Source organism: Puma concolor, chromosome B4, assembly GCF_028749965.1.
Source record: "Puma concolor isolate L17-30 chromosome B4, mPumCon1.1.hap2, whole genome shotgun sequence".
NCBI classification, from domain to species: Eukaryota; Metazoa; Chordata; class Mammalia; order Carnivora; family Felidae; genus Puma; species Puma concolor.
In genome coordinates, this window is record NC_141673.1 from 27,834,099 (window position 1) to 27,856,057 (window position 21,959).

The 21,959-nt window shown below is 33.4% G+C and overlaps 1 protein-coding gene across 4 annotated transcripts in view; it reads left to right on the forward strand.

Annotated features, from left to right (window-relative positions):
- Nucleotides 1-21,959, forward strand: part of EEA1 (early endosome antigen 1) — a 116,719-nt gene that overhangs the window by 27,811 nt on the left and 66,949 nt on the right. The window contains exons 2-11 of one of the 4 annotated variants that reach the window (XM_086712670.1): nt 3,153-3,209; nt 5,370-5,494; nt 6,081-6,135; nt 6,229-6,294; nt 8,412-8,451; nt 9,857-9,970; nt 10,683-10,804; nt 12,178-12,333; nt 15,879-15,893; nt 19,156-19,272. In XM_086712670.1, the coding sequence (XP_086568796.1) occupies nt 5,391-5,494; nt 6,081-6,135; nt 6,229-6,294; nt 8,412-8,451; nt 9,857-9,970; nt 10,683-10,804; nt 12,178-12,333; nt 15,879-15,893; nt 19,156-19,272 (789 nt within the window). In that variant the 5' untranslated portion in view covers nt 3,153-3,209; nt 5,370-5,390. Of the gene's footprint in view, nt 1-481; nt 608-3,152; nt 3,210-5,369; nt 5,495-6,080; nt 6,136-6,228; nt 6,295-8,411; nt 8,452-9,856; nt 9,971-10,682; nt 10,805-12,177; nt 12,334-15,878; nt 15,894-19,155; nt 19,273-21,959 lie in introns of all 4 variants that reach the window. The other 3 variants (XM_086712666.1, XM_086712668.1, XM_086712669.1) reach the window with 3 other exon arrangements.

Here is a 21,959-nt window from a genome sequence, read left to right on the forward strand (position 1 = left end):
GAATTACGGCTATGGGCAAATATGGGGTCTTAGGCTAGTGGATTATGGTAAAGACTAAAAATTGCTTTCATTGTAAGGACATTTTTTGTTGAGAACATGATGTTGCATAAAGCTATTTGTTATAACTGCCTGTCATTTCTTGATCGAAAATAAAAGCTAACTTGCCAATAATGGCTCTTAGATAAGTAAGGACAGACTGTCATAAACAAAAAGAATAATAATGTTCCAACTAAAGCAACTGGTAATTGTAATAAAATTGAACCAATGGGAATTTCCAGCATAAGGATGGGAGCTACTTTTAGACGTCCTACTTTGGATAGATCTTTCAGTTTTTGTATATAGTTACTACTTGAAAATTTCCTTTATGTATACTAAAAAGAGATATACTAATTATTTTCCTGTTATGTCTGTTTTCATTGTCTGTATTTTGTTTTATAAATAACTTTTTATGTATATCCTCCTAAAAGTTGTTATTTCACAGGGTTTCATCTGTCCATTATGTATGAAAAGATGTATAACTGCTAGTGATTTGTCGGAGCATTACCAGCAAGTGCACGCTGAAAATGAAACAAGAGGACAGGAACTTCTTAATGACTCCAGTGTTACTGTGGGTCCTGTATATTTTGCTTTAGCAGCTTGGTTATGGGTTGCAGAATAGCTTTGTTTTTCCTTGCCTTGGTGTTGCTTAACTTTTTCTGCTACAAAGGGAATATGGATTGCTTTAATCATGCATGCTTAAAAGAAGGTTCAATAAGGAAAGCAGGCTCTTGGGAAGTTGGGTTCATTGCTCTTACTGTTTGCAGCTGTCTTTTTTCTGAATCTGTAAACAAATATAAAAGTTTAAGTTAATATTTTTGCATAAATTTTGCCATGAAATTCAAAATATAAAGTGAATGATGCCTGATTTCACCATTTGTAAGTTGTATCTTTATCATTTAGTTAATGGTTTATTAAAGCATATTTAAAAATGCTTTGGGTTAAAATGCTTTATACTCGTATATAGAAAGAGGACTTTGCATATTAATTGTTGCTGTTTTTATTTGAGAAAGTATCCAGCATTAGAGCCTGGATGTACCATTGTTTCAGTCTTTGTTTTGACTCCCTAGACTTGAGGAAGGTGACAAATGGCACATACTCATCATTAACAGTGTATCATCCAAATGTCTCTCTGTAGTGTGTGGGACGGCCCATATCTAAGGCTGAGGGTGGAAGCCAGTGAGGACAAGTATTGCCCTTTTGCAGGCTGGAAAAAGTTTCTTAGATGATCTTGATCTCTTTCTTTTGAAAATCACTGCAATAATCTAAAAACAAAGAGAAACCTAGCTTTTCTGATTCTTTTGCAAGTCTCACAAAAGAATGAAACTCCTTGTACCCAGAAAGACAAAAGAAAAAAAAAAAGACATGTGTTTTTCTGTCTGGCAATTATATATATAAGAAAGGATTTCACCAAACATTCACTTATTTGGCATATTTGTAGTGTACTTCTTATGCATCATGTATTTTGGTAAGTAAAGAATACAAAAAAAGATATGATCTCTATCCCAGGCAATTTCTGTGATAAATATTATTTGTAAAAAGAGTGCAGTGGTGATTCAACTTGAGGAGAACCCCAGAAAAGCTTTACTGGGGAACAGTTAAACCAGATATTTTCTAGGGTGATACGGAAAATGGGTGCAATATAGGAAGACACCAACTGGTTAAACTAGCTAACTGGTGCAAGCAAAAAGAGAGACCTAAAAGATTCTTGGAGCTCTCCTTAGCATTTTACCACTTGTCTTTCATACCTCTTGTGCCAACTTTTCTTCTTTATGGGTTAGCCAAAATCAAAAGTGACAATATCACCTACTTGTCATTTAAATAAGAACTTTATTTTTAACTGAAAGAACACTTGGTATAAGAAGGATACCATAAATATCAAGTTAAGGTAAGTTCTTTAGTGTATCTGAGAAAGGATTAGAGATCGCTTAATCTTAAGTAGAGTGTGTGTGTATGTCTGGGTGTGTGCATGTTTGGAAGTTGGTGAGAAATTTGGAATAATTAAGGGAAAAATGTAGCTGGCTGTTTTTAGTGTTTTACTGTTTACTAACAACATTTTTGTGGAAGTTATCGATCTACCCTCGAAGGTGGTTGCGAAGAAATAGAGAAGCAGTCTCTTAATATCCACTATTAGTATTACAAAGCCCATGAATGAAAGATCATGCACTGTATTCAGGGGGCATCCCTCAGATATTCACTCTGAGCTTATGTTACTTTTATTATAAATGAGTGATGTGGTCTTGATAGGCTTTTTTCTTTATCCTTCCCATCTATGTCAGGCTAGCATTACTAGAAATAGCACTAGAATAATATTTTTAAAACATTTTTGTCTGCGTTTATTTATTCTGAGAGACAGAGTCTGCAAGTGGGGGAGGGACAGAGAGAGGGAGAGAGAGAGAAATCCAAGCGGGCTCTGCACCATCAGTGTGGAGCCCAACACGGGGCTCAAACTCACCAATCGCGAGATCATGACCTGAGCCGAGACCAAGAGTTGTGTGCTTAACCGACTGAGTCACCCAGACGCCCCACTATGTGAATAATTTTAAGAAATCATTGTGGAAAGACAAAACAGGGTGTAAGAAAAAACTATAAACTGTGGGTCCAGAGATTAAAGAGGCCAGAATTAATAGAGTAAAAGTCACCCGTTCAGTGATAAATATTTATGCATCTGAAACACCAAACAACAGTTTAGTATCTTCTATTTAAGAAGGTGAGAAAGTATATGTATTTTAGAAAGATTTATTTTTATTAGAAATGTCCCAAAATTAAAGTGTTATTTAAACATGGAAAATTCAGGGGCGCCTGGGTGGCGCAGTCGGTTAAGCGTCCGACTTCAGCCAGGTCACGATCTCGCGCTCCGTGAGTTCGAGCCCCGCGTCGGGCTCTGGGCTGATGGCTCAGAGCCTGGAGCCTGTTTCCGATTCTGTGTCTCCCTCTCTCTTTGCCTCTCCCCCGTTCATGCTCTGTCTCTCTCTGTCCCAAAAATAAAAAACGTTGAAAAAAAAAAAATTTTAAACATGGAAAATTCATTTAGGTGAATCATATGGAAAATTCACTTAGGTGGAATATTTCTATGATTAAATATATATTACTGAATTTCTAAAATTTCTCTTTAGGGATGAATCAGTTCTTTCTGGAGTATTAACCTGGTAATATTTAGAAGCTTTAAGAAGGTATGGCATACCTTAATGTGATCGTGAGCTTTCTTGGTATCTTTAGATATCTAGACCCAATATCTGGAAGTAGAGACAATAGTCAAAAAGCCAAAGTTGTAAAGATTAAATAGTGTAATTGCTCTGTGGCTTCTCTGGCGAACATTCTGAAATTTGCCTTCTAGATACTAGTAGAAGCTGACATGCAAAAGAGAAATGACCGGCTAAATAGTATAGCTGTTGCACTAAAAGCATGTTAACTATTGTGGTACAACAGTTACCGAGTAGAACTTATAAGAATGGCAAATTAGGTATAAAGTGGAGCCGTCATAAAACATAATGGTAGATAATAGATGATTTTGAAGAAAGAGCATAACATGAGCTAGATTAACACATAGGCTGGGGACATTCATTCATTCAAAAGACAGTGCTGCGCATCAAATATCTCTGGAGCCTAATGGCGTCATTCAGATGTGCAAGGGTACATCCTGAGTACTTAGTACTACTACCTTTGCTTATTGCAGAGTTTCATAGGTGATCATTGCGTTCACTCGCCTGTTGTGCCCCTGCCCTTCTCTCTACTTCTATGATCAGAACATACCTCTGTTTTCCAAATGCAGCACGTCTGTGTTTCAAACCTCTTTCCACACCTTTGTTAGAATGCCTCTCTTTTATTTCTGACAAGTGACTCCTACTCGTTCTTCAGTACCCAATACCAGTGTCCAGTGTATATACACATACATATAACATAAATGAGTTTCTGTGGAGTTTTTGCAAAACACTAACTCCTGCAACAGACAGAGTTGGATTCTTTTTTTCCTGTGTTCCTATAGTTCCTTATATTTACTTATGTTATACCATTGTCTGGTAATGTTTGTCTACATATCAGTATTCCCTAGTACTCAGTGAGCCTTCATTCTGCTACATAATGTACATAAATAAATGAATATATGCTATTTGTATAGCACCCAATGAAGGAGAAGTTTCTTTATTTTTAAGTTTTTACTTGTTCGGAATACTTATTACTTCACTCTATTCCTTGGAAAGTTTTATAACCTGCAAGATGTTAAAGCTCTTCTGTCTTTTTGCCAAATTCTGCCCTGCCAGGTTCATTCATATTTTTGTTTTTTTATTTTTATCTATTTTTTAAGTAGGCTCCATGCCCAATGTGAGGTTTGAACTCACGACCCTGAGATCAAGAGTCTCATGTTCTAACAACTGAGCCAGCCAGTCGTTAATTTCTTTTATTCATATTTTAAAAATAAATATATAACATAGAAAATATAGAGTGTGTTCAAAAATACTACGGTAGCCATTAGGGAAACATGGATGAAAAGCTCCAGTGTGTTGTGTATTATAGGGAATGTAGAAACTTGACAAGCTACTAAGGGTAGTGCTGGAGGGAAAATCAGTATATGCAAAGGCCCGGAAACGTGGGATACCGTGGTGGGTTTGGAGAACGTAGGTAAATCTGAATAGTTGAAAGTGTCAGTATAGTTGTGGAGAGTGAGAGGTGCCCCAGCATCAGAGTGATTATTAGCTCATTGAGGAAATATTCATGTAGGACCTTGTATGCCATAACCATATAATTCTGAGAATATTTATAAGTGTTTAATATTTTATGGGTCTATTAATTTTAGGCTTTTATAGTGTTCATCTTAGGTTAGCAAAGAATTTACTGACTAGAATACTTCTCAAGCATTGTGGATACTCTGTGGTAATTATGAGTTATTTAATACAGTACCTTTTCCCTCAGTGATCAGAATGCTTTATATTCTTAATTTTTTGGCTATCATTACTAGGAAGTAGATTGGAACAGCTGTTATTTTACTAAGGGGATATCTAGAGAGAGGGGTGGGAATATGATGGCAGACTTCTCAACTAGTCTCCTAGGTTAGAACTTCTCAAATTAGAATTCTGTACTCTAGCCATCAATTTACTCAACCTAAAAGATAGTTGTAAGGGTTTTTTTTTTTTTTTTTTTTTATATTTTGTAAACTTCAATCAGAATAGATGGTGATGTACTTTTGCACAATACCTGAATTTGGGCTTAACATTGTAGGTTACAATTTACTAATGGCACCATTGGTGTAAGACATTAGACCGTATTTCATAACATACAAATTGCTATTTTACAATATTCAACACAGTTTTGTAACCTTTTTCTCCCTCTTTCTATAGGGTTTCATATGTCCCCAGTGTATGAAATCCCTTGGGTCTGCTGATGAACTTTTCAAACACTATGAGGTAGTTCATGATGCTGGTAATGATTCAAGTCATGGAGGAGAGGCTCTTGCTCTGAAGCGGTACAGTACAATTGCTTTGAAGTGTAATGCTGTTATGAATGCACGTGATCTTACCTTTTCCTGTGTTAGGGCCTTGAGAGTGTGCTCACCATTCCTTGTCAGACTGACTCTTAGGTGAGGAGAACAGAATGTAAGAAGTTTGACAAGACTCAAGGAACAGAAAGAAGCCAGTGTTGCTTGAGCTGAGTGAATGAGCAGGAGAGTGTTACGACAGGGACTAGATTGTATAGATTGTATAGTCCTTGTTAATGAGTTTAGATTTTATGCTAACTACAATAGGAAGGTATTGATCCTTATGGTTAGTAATTTAATGGGAGATATTTTGTTTCTGGCCTAAGGCAGTTAATGATTATATCATTTCTGTGATAAAGTGTTTTTCCATTTATGAATGAGGAGCTTTCAGAATAAAATTATTTTTCTAAGGGTTATATATATATGCCAGTATACATAAAATTCTAAGCAACTTTTTTTTTAAGAATTGCGGAAACTAGAAATTAATGTGCAGTCACTAGCCATGATTTATTAAGAGACCAGGTTGTTAGAGAACATTAATTATTAATTCCTTTTTTCTCCAATATATGTTTAGAGATGATTTAACACTACTTAGACAAGAGGTCCAAGACCTTCAGGCTTCACTTAAGGTAAGAGTAGAAATGATTACATTTGTGTATTTTCAGTGTTTCAGATAATAAATCTTTTGAAATTTAATTAAAAATCTTTTTCTTTTTCCTTAGGAAGAAAAATGGTACTCAGAAGAATTAAAGAAAGAATTAGAAAAATTTCAAGGGCTGCAACAGCAAGTAAATGCTTTTAAATACTTGAAGTGTGTTTATTAGATGTTTATTTTCATTGTTAAAAATAAGCATTTTGTAAGCAGGTGGCCTGATATAAATAACTTCCTAATGAATTTATCTGTATTTAATAGCCTACAGTGTATAGCCTTTGTAATTCTAATGAACGCAGACAAATATTTTGGAAGCTCAGATATTATTTCTTAAAGGTGCTCCATTAAGAATCAGTTACCTGTGGGGTTTTTTTTTTTTTCTTAATACCAGGCTGCATTATTCTTATTTTCTGAAAATATCCCTAAATGGTTAAAAAATATAGGTTCAGACAATAGTGAGATTCTTCAGAGCATTTGTGTTGTGACAAATGGGAGATCACTAAATTGTCTACTAGTAGGGAAAGAACTATTATTAACTGTTTACTGTTTATATTCTTTTTAAAAAAAATTTTTAAAGTTTACTTATTTTTGAGGGAGGGAAGGAGGGGGAGAGAGATAAAAAGAGAGAGAGAGAATCCCAAGCAGGCTCTGCACTCTCAGCATGGAGCCCGACATGAGCTTGATCTCGCCAATAGTGAGATCATGACCTGAGCCGAAATCAAGAGTCAGTTGCTCAACCGATTGAGCCACCCAGGCACCCCTGTTAATATTACTGAAGATTGTTTGAAAATATGGGGAAATGGTTGTATTAACAATTTTAGTTATTTTTTAAAACAGTATTAGGTTTTAAAAAATAGAATAAAGGTATTTATGTATATGTGTATGTATACACACAAACACACACAGCTTTATATAAAAATAATATTAGAAAAAACGAAAATCATGGGTAACAAAAGTGGTTACTTTGGAGTAAGATTCTGTTGATACATAATTTAATGTATTTTCTAAATGTCTTAACCAACTATGATTTTTATATTAAAATTATATTGGCTTTTGCACTACAATTACATGAAGGATCATAGAGTAATAAATTTTACTAAATGTAGTTTTCATTTGTAAGAATAAAGTGGATAACCTTCAATAATAGTTCTAATATTTTTATAAAGTAATTAGTGATCCTGTTGCCTGTTATCTTAGTACATTGTGACTCTCAGTCTATCTTTTTGCCTTTTTGTTTTTTCACCAAAAATTGTCATTTGGACTAGAAAAAAAATCCCTAATAAATGGATAACAAGATATTATTAGTCTTATTACTACTCAGCTTCTCTATTTGAGGCTGTGAAAAAGGTTTTTAGTAATCTAAAGTACTTAAAGTTCATTTACTCTGTTTTACATAAATGCCATTAACAAATAATCAAACGTGCTGTATTATTTTTTTGTACTTGAAAACAGAGGAAATTGTTTACCACATTTGAGATGACTATTTCACATTTAATAAATTAAATTCTCCACAGTGCAAGGTGAAATTGCCTTGGTAGGAAATTTACCTTGGGGAAAATGTATTTAAAATATTGATGATTCTTAGCAACCAATATGTCTAAATCTAATGTATAGGAAAATAAGTCAGATACACTAGGAGTTGCTTTATTAAACTCTTGAAGATATGTGTAATTCTTTAGAATGTGGGAATAATGACTTGGCAGTATAGTATTTTATTCCTAATGCACATAATAAATTAAACCTTATGGAATATATTCTTTATTTCTGCTTTTTTAAAAGATGATTTATAATCATGAATTAAAAATTTGTACTTTTAATGCCAAACTTTATAGTAGTGATAGTTCATGGCATGTTTTCACTTTTGCAAGTTTTTATATATTATAGTATCGAATCTTATTTGCTGACTTCAGTATTGGCTTTAGAATCTATATTTATAATTATAATTTATATTATTTTAAAATCTTCACTGAATTTATAGAACTTAAGATGGTACCTATTATAAGATTCACAACAATTTAAATATATGTTAACATAAAAAAAATTCTTAGAACCAGTGACTGCAGCTAGATCATTATGCCAGTCTGCCTAATGGTACTTTAGAAATCTGGAAGATTGTGAACAGACCAAAATTTAATCAGAATCTTGCTACTTACCTGATAGAATGTGGCTTGTAGAGACTTTTTTCACATTGGCAATTATAATAGTATTGTCTTTTTCTTTTAATGCGTTTGTTTATGTCTTGTTTCCATTGAGGAGTCTAAACCTGATGGATTGGTGGCTGATTCATCAGCAGGTAACTTTGAACTTTGCTTAAAGCAGATATTTCTTCATTTTTCTTTTTCTTCTTCTTTAAGTGTTTATTTACTTATTTTTGAGAAAGAGAGCTCAAGCAGGGGAGGGGCAGAGAGAGAGGGAGACAGAGAATCCCAAGCAGGCTCCACATGGTCAGTGCAGAGCAGAGCTAGAGGCTCAAACTCAGGAACCCGTGAGATCATGACCTGAGCCCAAATCAAGAGTTAGAAGCTTAACTGTCTGAGCCACCCAGGCACCCCTCTCATTCTTCTTTTTCACTTTTTACTTTCTTTTTCTCTGATCCCTGCTACATGAATTTGTATTGTGATTGTACTTTCTGGCTTTAAAACAGTGAAGCTAATAGTCATATTTTAGGTTTAGAATATTATTTGTGAACTTTATAGTTTAATCAGTTGATAAAAATCTTAGTGTTTTCTTTGTTCTGTATATTCTGAAGTTATAAATTTCTGAAATATCACATTAGTACATTTTAGTGAAAAGTTAAATCTAGTTTGAAGAATGATGTCCTCTTTTTCTCTTGAAATAAAATGATGAAGCTAGCATCTTTGTAATTGACTTTGGAGGAATGCTCAATGAATAATCAGATTTGTAATTTGAGGTTAGCTGTTGTATTTACTTTCCCTCTGAAATCTGTCTCGCCCTTTTTTTTTGAAATCTCTTTAGGAGAATGGAGTATTAGGAGTTGACTGCATATTTTAATTATTTTATTTAAGACTTGGATTGTTCTTAAACCATTTCTTTCTTTTTTTAATGTTTATTTTTGACAGAGAGATACAGTGTGAGTGGGGGAGGGGAGGAGAGGGGAAGAGAGTGGGGGAGGGGGAGAGGGAGGCACAGAATCTGAAATAGGCTCCAGGCTCTGAACTGTCAGCACAGAGCCTACTCTGGGCTCGAACTCACAAACTGTGAGATCATGACCTGGGCCAAAGTCGGATGCTTAACTGATGCTTAACCCAGGCTCCCTGTTCTTAAACCATTTCTAATTTTGTTTCTCAATATAATCAATTTTATTTAGAAAGCCAGAATATGTTCCTTTTTGGACAGTTGATGGTTATAGGAAAATAACTGAAATGTAAAAGCAAAATACTTTTGAAACAAATATTTATAGATTATTTGAGTATGATGCTAAATAGTCCTTTAATTTGTTTTATATATTTATAAATTATGACTTGTGTTTAAATGAATCAGATATGCTTAATTCTTGAAATATGAAGATTCTCCATTTATAACTGGATGATAGACTCATGTTGATTCTCTTTTTTTGTTTTTTCTTTTCATGTTGATTGTCTTTAACTACAACAATGATTAGGATATAAGTAATAACAGTTTAGGAAATGTAATTAGCATTAATTATGTATTTAAATAGCTATGATACATTTTTGTAGAACTACAGTCTTTGGAACAACAATTAGAAGAAGCCCAAACAGAAAATTTTAATATTAAGCAAATGAAAGACTTATTTGAACAGAAAGCAGCCCAACTTGCCACTGAAATTGCAGGTAAATTGAATCAGATCTTTTTAGCCAATGATGAGTCTCGTTACCTTTTTGCCATTGTATATCCTGGAAATAAGGCATTGTATTTTAGTGTATTGTATTTTGGTGTGGTAAAACATTTGTTATAGACTATGGTAGTGATTATTGGAATTTAATAATAGAGTTGCTGTATAAATTATTTTGTTTGTCCTCTCACCTCTTCCTTTCAAAGGATCGATTTTCTCTGTAGAATTTTTCTTCTAATTTAGAAAAGGTGAATTTTCTTTGGGGCATGCTTAAAGATTAACAAGTAACATTTTGAAGAAATTAAATAATACAGTTAGATTTAACATTTGGTTATGCAATCAATTACTTTTTCTTTAACTACATGCTTTTAGGTTAAACTATTATATGTGATTAAGTATACATTAAGATGATAATTAGTGACAGTGCTGTATGGAATTTAGACAAAAACATCTGATTATTTTAAGTTCATCATTTAATCAGAAGTAAAAGTTTATTGTATATATTTAGGGTTATCTAAGGAATGTGAATTTGAATTAATATTACTAATATGTACATATTAGTAATATGTAGTTATGCATACATAATAATATGTAATTAATACATATTAATAATATGTAGATATGCAATGTAATAGATAAGAATTTATAAAACTACCCTTTCCTAGAGTTAATGTCATGAAACTAATATTTATATAACTATCTTTAATTAGATATAAAGTCAAAATATGATGAAGAAAGGAGTCTTCGAGAAGCTGCTGAACAAAAAGTGACATATCTGACAGAGGAATTAAACAAAGAAACAATTATAATTCAAGATCTGAAGACTGAACTGGTAATTCAGAAACCTTATTGAAATGTACTTTTATAATTTTCTAAATGAAAAATATATACTCTGAAAAAATGTTAAAAGTATTGCTTGAGTAAAATGAAGGAAAGGAAAATTCCCTCTAGTTCTATCCTTTACACATATACCAATGTGATTTTTTAAATAAAAATGGAATGTGTGATACAAAATTTATTACCTTAACATTTTTGTTGTTTCTATCTTTTTTTTTTTTTTTTTTAATTTTTTTTTTTTCAACGTTTTTATTTATTTATGGGACAGACAGAGACAGAGCATGAACGGGGGAGGGGCAGAGAGAGAGGGAGACACAGAATTGGAAACAGGCTCCAGGCTCCGAGCCATCAGCCCAGAGCCTGACGCGGGGCTCGAACTCACGGACCGTGAGATCGTGACCTGGCTGAAGTCGGACGCTTAACCGACTGCGCCACCCAGGCGCCCCATTGTTTCTATCTTAATATCATGTGTCTTTTTACTAGTTTCCTTATCTGCGTCTCTGATCCTGACCTTTCCCTGCCCTTTAGTTTTATAAATCCACCTACTTTTAGAAAACTTCTGATTGCATTTCTAGCTTCATTTCGGATTCAACAAGTGTAGAATCAGGTCATCGTATTTCCTCCCCAACTATTTCTGTCATTGGTACTATATGTCTTCAGTGCTCTCCCAAGGTGTACAGCTTTGGATCTGTCCTTGTCTCCTTTCTGTCCTGTATGTATGTATGTTTATTTATTTTGAGAGAGAGAGTGAGAGAGCATGAGCAGGGGAGGGGCAGAGAGAGAAATGGAGAGAGAGAATCCCAGGCAGGCTCTGTGCTGTCAGCGAGGAGCCCGAAATAGGGCACGATCCGATGAACCATGAGATCATGACCTGACCTGAAACCAAGAGTCGGACACTCAACCGACTGAGCCACCCAGGTGCCTCTCTGCCCTTTATTTAGCACTCAATAAATATATGAATAAAATCAACCATATGCATATCCATATCCATTAGCAACAAACCCTAATTATGCTTACATCTGCTCCTTTATTTTTATTATCAGTTTCCTAGGATAGAAAATGGGGCATTTATGTTTCAAAATGTGGCATTTATTAAGTGATTGTTATAACCATGAAGTGCAGTTTGTGAAGGAAAAGAAAGCAAATAAAGCACTAAGGATAATTGTGAATTTGCTCTCTTTCACATTGTGGTGATACTATTAAATATGACAAAGATTGGGAAGAGGAGAGGCTTTTTGGGAAAAAGGTATCAGTGGTCAACATTTGCAGTCTAACAATTGATATTAAAGATTATTTTCATTTTGATTTCTTTGTAGTAAAACCATATTTTCGTTTTTCACTATAATTTTTAATGAACATGCTTCACAGCTTCAGAGACCTGGTATAGAAGATGTTGCTGTGCTAAAGAAAGAACTGGTCCAAGTTCAAACACTAATGGACAACATGACGTTGGAGCGTGAAAAAGAATCTGAAAAACTCAAAGATGAGTGTAAAAAGTTACAAGCAGAATATGCTAACTCAGAGGTAAATAAGTTCAGTGTGCCTAAATGTGATTGTTGTTAACTTGTTTAGTGTATACTGTTGAGTGAAGCCAGCAGTTGAAATTTTTCCAAGCGATCTATCAAAACAATACTTGACTTTCATTTGCCCTGAGTGATGTTTGTGTATAGTCAGTATAGTCTGAGAGACAATATTTAATTTTGCTTTGTAAAGCTAGACATTTAGAGAAGAATGTATAAAAGAGTATTGTCCATTTAATAAATGTACATATTGTGGAGAAATGATTATTTAAAGTTAAATTTGATCCAGGCTAGTCAATAAGTGGTAATTGAGTTTATCTCAGTTTGGTGTAGGAGTAAAGGAAGCATGATTTCATTTTTTTACAATTGTATTATCAATGTTGTTTAGGAAAAATATTTAGGAAAACTTATTTTCTAGTAGGCTTGTTTTTCACTTATCGATTATTGAATTATGTTGTTGAGAGAAATCTTAAAAATCTGTTAGACTAACACTTCACCCAGGACCCTCCTTTGTAGTCTCTCTGATAAGTGATCCCCAACTCTTGCTAGGTGGTGTAGGGATGCATATTTCTTCATAAGTCAGCCGTTCCATTGAATTGACATTTGTTTCCCTAGAATTTCCATGCACTGATTCCAGTTCTCCTTAGGAATTACACAGAATAAATTGTTCCTTTTTTCCCCATGAGATATTTGGAGACTGTTCATATTTACTCTGAGTTCTTTCTTTTTCAGGATAAACATTTTCAGTTCCTTCCACCATTTTGTCACATGACTTGACTTTAACCTATAAATCCTTGATATAATTATGTTAGTATATGGCAAGCTCTAGGATTTTTAGTAAATATATTTGCTTAAAAATGTAGCCTTTGTCTTTTTTACTAAAGTACTATAAAGGATATTTTGTTAACAGTTAACAAAATATTAATAGATATTTGTAGTTCTTAAGCTGCCTTATGTGACATGGACCTCTATTTTTCATATTTTCAGTTTAAGAGGTTGTTATAGTAACGTTGCAGTTTGCTTTTCTTAGAGTTTTTAAGCTGGTGATCTTAAAAGCCATTCTATTCATAATTAGTAACATAATGAGCTATGGAGTATAAATATTATAGATAACCATGTCACCCTTTATTTTACTTCTTCCTGTATCTTGGTAAAGGGGGAATGGTGAACCTTTGTAGGTACAACATGCATAGGCATGTGAAGCTTTATGATGCTTACTTAACACTTTAGACTTTATGAACTTCAGGTGCAGACTTCCCAAAAGTGATCTTTTTAGCCCAATGACACTTGACCCCACAATTTTTCAAACAGTTTTAGGGAGTTCATAAATTTATTGAAGGCAGTTAAAAGCTTTTAATGTGCAGTCAAGGAGATGCAAAGAAGTCTCATGAGGAAAAGTCCCATTCAGATAATGTGAAAGTAGAAATGCTTGAATCTGAGTGAATCGAGTCATTTATTTCTGTGTTTTAATAAGAATTACTTTTGATTAAATCTGCCTGCCCACTGGTATTTCTCAAATTTTTAAAAAATTATACTCTCTTTTGGTTAAAAATTCCTTTAATATTATATGAGGTTTCAAATCAAATGCAACAGGTTGACTAAAATTGAATTACAGCAATGGCACTTTTAGAATATATGTCTTTTAAAGTATAATCCTTTCTGACTGTTTCCTGCTGAGAATTGTGGAGTTATACTTGTTATACAAATAGAATTTGAACAGGGAGAAGAAATTTATATATTTGCTTGCATTTTGGGAAAAATATATGTGGGAAAATATTTCTGAGTAATATTTAAGAATTACTTTAATATGGAGGGTTTTTGTAAATTTGTATTTTTATTCATGTAGATTGGATTATCTTCTATGTTATGGGAAGAAGTCATTTAAGATGAAAAAGTATAACTAGAGTTATAAGATTTTGGGGAAAAGGATTTAGTGACTTCCCTGTACTGTCCTCCTATCAACAAGAGTAATTGTGGGAAACAATTTTTTTTTCTCTCTCAAAAAGATGTTTCTGGAAAAGAAGAAAAATGGCATAGAAATTCATTCTTCACATCTTAACTTTTACATTTTCATAAAGGTTTATCTTTTTAAATGTTTTGAAATAAATGTTAAAATAAAGAGATTTGCTGAATAGCACTTAACATTTCATCATCATTTTAGTAAAACAAGGGTAATATTTACTTTCTAGTAGTTAACTAATAGGTGTGTAATGATTGACACTTCAGATTATGTTGAACAAGTTTAGGAAGTGGTAGCATGAGTCAGAGTAATATTATTATTGGAAACAAGCTCTTAGGTTTTGAGCACCACCAAGTTTTGGATAATATGCCGGGTACTTTAAATATATGGTCTCTTTTGTTTCTTTTAACTCTGTAAATTAAGTATCAAGTTTGTTTTATGTGTAAGGAATCTGAAGCTCAGTGAAGTGAAATAACTTGTTTAAGTTCATGTACCTCATATAAAGGAAGCTAGGATTGGATCCCAGGTCTCCTCCAAAGCCTCAAGTCTTTTCTGAATCATGTTCTCTCTCATTTAGGGTGGTCTGATAATTGCCTTATAAGTAAATTTGTGCTATTAATTTTGACCTAATACTTACTGTTACTACTTTTTATATTTTGCCATATTATATGATGTAATATTTATATTGAGTACAACTTAAAATACTTTTGAGTTGTTTCACACCACTTTTATATTAAAACAATTAATGTCTAGATATTCCATTTCATTTGTTTATAACAATGTTATAAACCATTTGTTTTTAGCTTGTGCTTACTTTTTAAATATGTGGCATGTATTTTATTAATTTATTAAAATTAAATCCTATTCTTAAATTTGTTGGTGAATTATAGCACTTAATGAAAAACTTACTTTGTGTATTTATTACTACTTTACTGAACCTAAATACTGGTATCTGAAACAAAATACACGAACAGGAGTTAAAGGAGCTAAAAATGTAATGATTTGTTTGGTATTTCTAATTGAAGCTAAAGACATATGATGTAATATACATTGTTAAGTATGTCCTTATGTTCCATTACATTCATTTAGATATGCCTATGAATTCATTGACAGGTTTGGTTTTGTTTTGTTGTGTTTTTGGTTTAGATATTTTAGAAGGCATATAGAAAAATAATTCATTCTAAAGCATTTGAAAGTACTTTATAAATAGTTATCATCAGAAATTGGGGATTTAAGGGTTAAAATAAGTATTATTTTTAAAAATTTACATTACTGAAAATATCAAAGCTATAATCAACTTACATTTGGTGTGGTCTTTAATATAAATGGTTTTTTAAGAATTTTATTTGAATTCCAAATAAACTCATTTTAAAAGCTAAAATATTTACAAAGATATGGAATAAAAATGGTTATACTCATGCATAGTTATTAAAGAGTACTTAAATATCTTTTAAAAGTGTACTAATATTAGAGATCAGTTTTAGCAGTATGTTTGGACATTTTTATTATGTGTTCAGTGTGTACTTTTGTCAGTCTTCCACCTTTCATCCATCATTTTATTATTTTTTTTTTTCTGCTTTCTAATGGAGATGCTTAAACTTGAGGTAATGTGTTTTGGGAAGGCTTTTTAATGTTAGTAATACCTTTAATATAGCTCCTTCTATTGTCAAATGGAAATTTTGTGTTGTAAGGCAATCTCAGAACTTCAAAGATATGCTTATTTTTGTTAATCAAGTGAATTTTCAATCATCTTTAAATAATTACATACAAATTGTAGTAGAATATTATTAGGACAATAATTATAATTCTAAGACACTAGCAGGATATTTGCTCAAAATATCTCTAATTATTTTTTAATTTAAAATTTTTTCGTAAAAGTCTAACTTGAATTCAGTAACATGGCTTCAAGGAAATGGAGGCTGTTTTATCAGGTCTCAGATACTGGGAACAAATATCTATTAACTCCTTGGAGACGAATCACTCATTCCTTTAGAGAGTAGTTTTTGAATGCCTAGGGCTCAGTAGTTGTTTTAGGTGTGGGGAATACAAGAGTGAATAAGACAGAGTGCCTGCTCTCATAAAGCTTATAGTCTTTTGTGGAAGCCAGATAATACATGAATAAATCAAATCATGATGGAAAATCAGGTAATAATAAATGCTATAAAGAAAAATAAAGCAGGGTATGTATGGGCAGTAGTGGAGCTGGCAATAATGTATGACAGTTTTAGATAGAATGATCAGGGAAGGTCTTCTCAAGGAGGAATGTGTGAGAAGTAAGCAAGAGGGTGAAGAATTGGGAGTAAGCATTCTCAGGAAGAGGGAGCGCAACTGTAAAGTCTCAAAGCGCAGATGAGTTTGGCCTGTTAAACAGTGAGGAATGTCTTTGTGGCTGGAGTGGAGAGCCATTTTTGTTTGAATTTGACCCATAGTCATATTTGAACAGGGAATGTATTTTCTTACACATTTTGACTTTTCAATTTGTATATTCCCCCAATACAAACATAATGCATGATCATTGTAAAACATTGAAATGATTCATGATGTACAACAGAGAAAATGAACCTTATCTGTAGTTCATTCCCCTCCTTCCCCTCTCCATGACTAAAGTATACCTTTTGGTGTAAACTCTTCCCACATCTTTCTTTTTTCCACCCTTGAGTAAACTAAAAAATTTCAAATGGTTGCTTTTAAAAAAATTATAGTTAAAAATATTCATATTTGTACAAAGGATAAATGATATACCTAATGTTTAATTCTTTAGATATTAAAATATAGTCATTTATAAGAACATATTTTAAAACTGTAAAATATAACAAGATATTGTTGAATATAGTTGCTTTACATTTTGCTTGTTTAGTTTTTTCTACATGTCGGAGTTAATCAGCAAGACAGATGTTACTCTTGGCTTACTATATCTTATAAACTTTAATGTGGAATCATCGTTTTTTAATGAAATATACTCCTAATTTCATCTTAATATGCACTATTATTTCTGTTTATTATGTGTCACTCTGCTAAATCCTTTGATAAGATATTTACAAGTCAAGATTTAGATACAATAATATATCTTCTTTTGTGATAAGTTGGCATCTACGCTAATGATTAAAATTGGGTAACTTAAAATAGCCAAACTGTTCCTAATATTTCTCTGAACATCCATAATGTTACTAACAGAAAATGATCCTGAGATTCAAAGTTATTAGGGATAGCAGTTTGAAATAAACTCCCAGTATCAATGAAAAGATTACATGATCAGTTTAAGAAAGAAATTATTAGGATATGCCTTTAACTTGAATATAGTTAAAAATAATGAATATTTAAACATTTCCTTCTTTGAAGTATAGGATATATATGGCATATATTATATATATGTGTGTGTGTGTATACATACATATATATATATATATATATATATATATATATATATATATATATATATATGTTGTTATATGTTGAAACACCCTGTGTAGAAGCTGTAACTGTAAAGCAATATGACAGATTGCCTGTCAGTATATCAGAATTGGTTTATTTACATGAATGTTTTCCTTAAAAGGTTAGGCCAGGAAGATATCTTAGACATGCTGCTATTTGTAAAAACTTTTTTGAAACCTCTTTTAGTTGACTTTAAACCAGTTTGGAAAACACTCAAAAAACTAGTTTCATCAACTTATGGTTATTAAAATAATATAAGCCCAAGTGTTTAATCGTTCAGTTCAATCACTTACCTTCTTTACTAGATGGTTTTCCAAAACTTAAAACCAAAGCAGTGTAATAGATGAAGATATACCACCAAAGAGAATCCTTTAAAAAAAAAAAAAAAGTGCCACACATACTGGAAGGGTTTTTAAGAGAAGAGTAGCAGATCTCTTGGCGTTACTGTCAAAATAAATCAGTAGCCTTCTAAGGTTTCTCCCTTGAAGATGTATTTGTAATATTTGATGTAGATAACTACTCTTGTGCTTATTAAAATTTTTTTTAAAATGTTTTCCATAATAAAATTTATTTACTAATAAAGAATATAGACAATGAAAATGTAGCTTTAAGAATGTAAAAAGTGAAGTCAATAAGCTAAATATTAGAAATAGAAAGTTCTTTTGTTAATGTCACTTGCAAGAAACCATACTTAAAAAGCAGTACTTAGTCTCTCTCTCTGGTCATTGAAGCTTTCATGTATAGGAAGTTTCTATTTCTGAGACTTTGCTTAATTTTCTCTTACTTTTAAATGATCAAACCTTTGTCTTAATTTCGTTAAGATGCATTAAAGCAAATTTGTGTCCAGCTATTATACCTAGTCATGGAATGACCCAGCTTAATAAAATTATATCTAATAAAACTCTGTATAACTTCTTTGGACAGATACTTTCCATTACAGTCAAAAAGATGATTCGCTACCTTTCCAAGGTGATTCTGTATTGTGTGTTTGTGTTTATTTAACATGTTTTTAAAGTAAAACGAAAGGCTATCCTGTAGAAGTTGGGATAAAAGGTAGGCAGTAACTTGCATATGTTCTTTAAATTCAGAAGGATTAAAGTACAGAGTTTCAAAGCCAGTAAATTCAGGTTGGTAGTTTGATGCTGACTCAGATACATAAAGTAGGATGCCAACTATTCATTTCATTCATTATTAAATAAATGAGGTTAAACATTTTGGATAAATTTTAAAAATTAATTTTCAGTCAAAAATGATGTGGGGTGGCAGTAGGGTGGTAGGAAAAAGAACTAAATCGAAACTTCGAAGTATTATATCAATTTAACAACAACAGTGACAAAAATCTGTGTAACTTTAAAACCTTTGGATACTTCCATTCTCTTTTCCATTTTAGTTCCCTCTAATTTTTTTTTCTTTTTTTTTTCTTTTTTTCTTAAGGCCACAATAAGCCAGCTAAGGAGTGAACTTGCCAAAGGACCCCAGGAAGTTGCTGTATATGTGCAGGAACTACAAAAACTTAAAAGTTCACTTAATGAATTAACACAAAAAAATCAGGTGAGTATTTAAAAACTACATAGAGTGGTGAATTGGTTTTATGTATCTTAAATTTTAATCTTGTGTATGTTATTTATATATTGGCATGAGTACAGTGTGACTTATTACTCTGTTGTTTTTTTTTTAAGTGTTAAGTACATTCACATTGTTACAGAACCAATCTTCAGAACTCTTTCCATCTTCCAGAACTAAAATGCTGTACTCTGAACAACACCCCATTCACCACCACCTTTTGTAGAGGAAAAACACTCCTGTGTTGTCTCCTCTGCTCTCAGTACTTTACTACACCTTTACTTCTGACACCAGACATATGAGTGTTCCACACATCAGCAGTTCTGTGACACCAGTGGATGACCTACAGTGTAACTCAGTTCTACCACCATTTACTTGGAGATAGTGGGAAATAGTGTCAGATCCCACAGGGGTTTAGCTGCCCCCTCCCCCCACAAATACCAGTTCAAAGTCCAACTTGTTACCTGTACTTCTCACCAAATGGCTGTGGCTGTAAATGGGAGGTTCCCACAACCCTTGCCTTAGATTGGATTAATTTGCTAGAATGACTCACAGAACTCAGAAAAACATTTTACTTACTAGATTAATGATTTATTTTAAAAGATTATAATTCAGGGGGTGCCTGGGTTGCTTAAGCTTCCGACTCTTGATTTTGATTTGGCTTGTGATTTCACAGATCATAAGATGGAGCTCCATGTCAGACTCTGTGCTGACAGAGTGGAGCCCTCTTGGGATTCTCTCTCTTCCTCTCTCTGTGTCCCTACCCCGCTCGTGCTCTCTCTCTCTCTCTCAAAATAAATAAATAAACATTAAAAATAAAAGATTAGAACTCAAGAATAGCTAGATGAAAGAGATCGGTAGAGTAAGATGTATGGGAGAGGTCATGGAGCTCCCACGCTCTCTCTGGGTGCTTTCTATGTGTTCGCCCACCTAGAATCTCCCTAAACCCTGTCCTTGTGGGTTTTTATTGAGGCCTCCTTACAGAGGCATGATTGATTAATTTATTGGCCATTGCTGATTAATTTGACCTCCAGCTCCTGTCCCCTTTCTGAGGTAGGGGGTGGGGTTGAAAATTCCAACCCTTTCATTTTGGTTGGTTCCCATGGCAACCAGCCCCCATCCTTAGGAGCTTTCTAAAAAAAAAAAAATCACCTCATTAACATAAACTCATTGGTGGTTGAAAGGGAGTTGTTATGACTAACAAAAGACATCTTTGCTACTCTTTTCACTTAGGAAATTGCAAGGGTTTTTGGAGTTCTGTTCCAGAAATGGAGATGAACACCAAATGTATATTTCTTTTTATACGTTACTATCATACCTTTGATGCACAGAGTTTTTGATTTGATGTAATCTAGTGTCTGTTTTTACTTTTGTTGCCAGTGCTTTTGGTGTCATATTTAAGAGATCATTGCCAAATCCAATGTCAGGCAGCTTTTCCCCTGTTTTCTTTTAATGGTTTTATACTTTTAGGTCTTATGTTTAGGTCTTTGATTCATTTTTGAGTTAATTTTTTTTAATAGTGAAAGGTTAAGTGTTTAGTTTCATTCTTTTGCATATAGATAAACAGTTTCTCCTGCACCATTTGTTGAAAAGACTGTCCTTTCCTGTGGTCTTGGCACCCTTGTTAAAAATCATTTGACCATGTATGTGAATGTTTACTTATGGGCTTTCTATTTTTATACCATTAGTCGATATGTCTGTCTTCATGCTAGCACTCTACTGTTTTGACTACTGTAACTTTGAAAAAAAATTTTTGTTTTTAATGTTTACTTATTTTTAAGAAGGAAAGAGAGAGGCAGAGCATGAGTGGGGGGGGACACAGAGAGAGAGACACACACAGAATCCAAAGCAGGCTGCCGGCTCTGAGCTGCCAGCACAGAGCCCTACATGGGGTTTGAACCCACAGACCGCGAGATCATGAGTTGAGCCCAAGTCAGATGCTTAACCTCCTGAGCCACCCCCGTGTCTCTGACTACTATAGCCTTCAGTAAGTTTTAAATCAGGGAATGTGAGACCTTCAGCCTTGTTCTTTATTTTGGAATGTTGTGATTTCCCACCTTGTTTCTTTATAGATGAGCAACAGATAATATTAAGTTTGGGGGCAGGGCAAGTATTGGTTAGTACTTTTTTTCTGTGTCTTTACTTTTTTGGTCGTGGGGGAGTATAGTCACTAAACCCTTATATTTTTTTTTTTTTTTAAATTTTTTTTTTCAACGTTTATTTATTTTTGGGACAGAGAGAGACAGAGCATGAACGGAGGAGGGGCAGAGAGAGAGGGAGACACAGAATCGGAAACAGGCTCCAGGCTCTGAGCCATCAGCCCAGAGCCTGACGCGGGGCTCGAACTCACGGACCGCGAGATCGTGACCTGGCTGAAGTCGGACGCTTAACCGACTGCGCCACCCAGGCGCCCCACTAAACCCTTATATTCAATGGCATGGTGAATTTGTTGGCTTGCTTTTTAATAAGTTGAACCTAATATTTTGATGAAATATAGCAAGGGAAGAACCAAAGAAAAGAACATGGTAGAGGGGAAAAAGAAGTAAGTATAATTGGTTGGAAATATCAGGCCTCCTGCCAACAGCCAGACGAATGGGCTTAGAAGCAGATCCTCATCCTCCAGTTCTTTTCAAATCATCAGAGACTGTAGCTCTGCTCTGGCCCACAGCTTACTA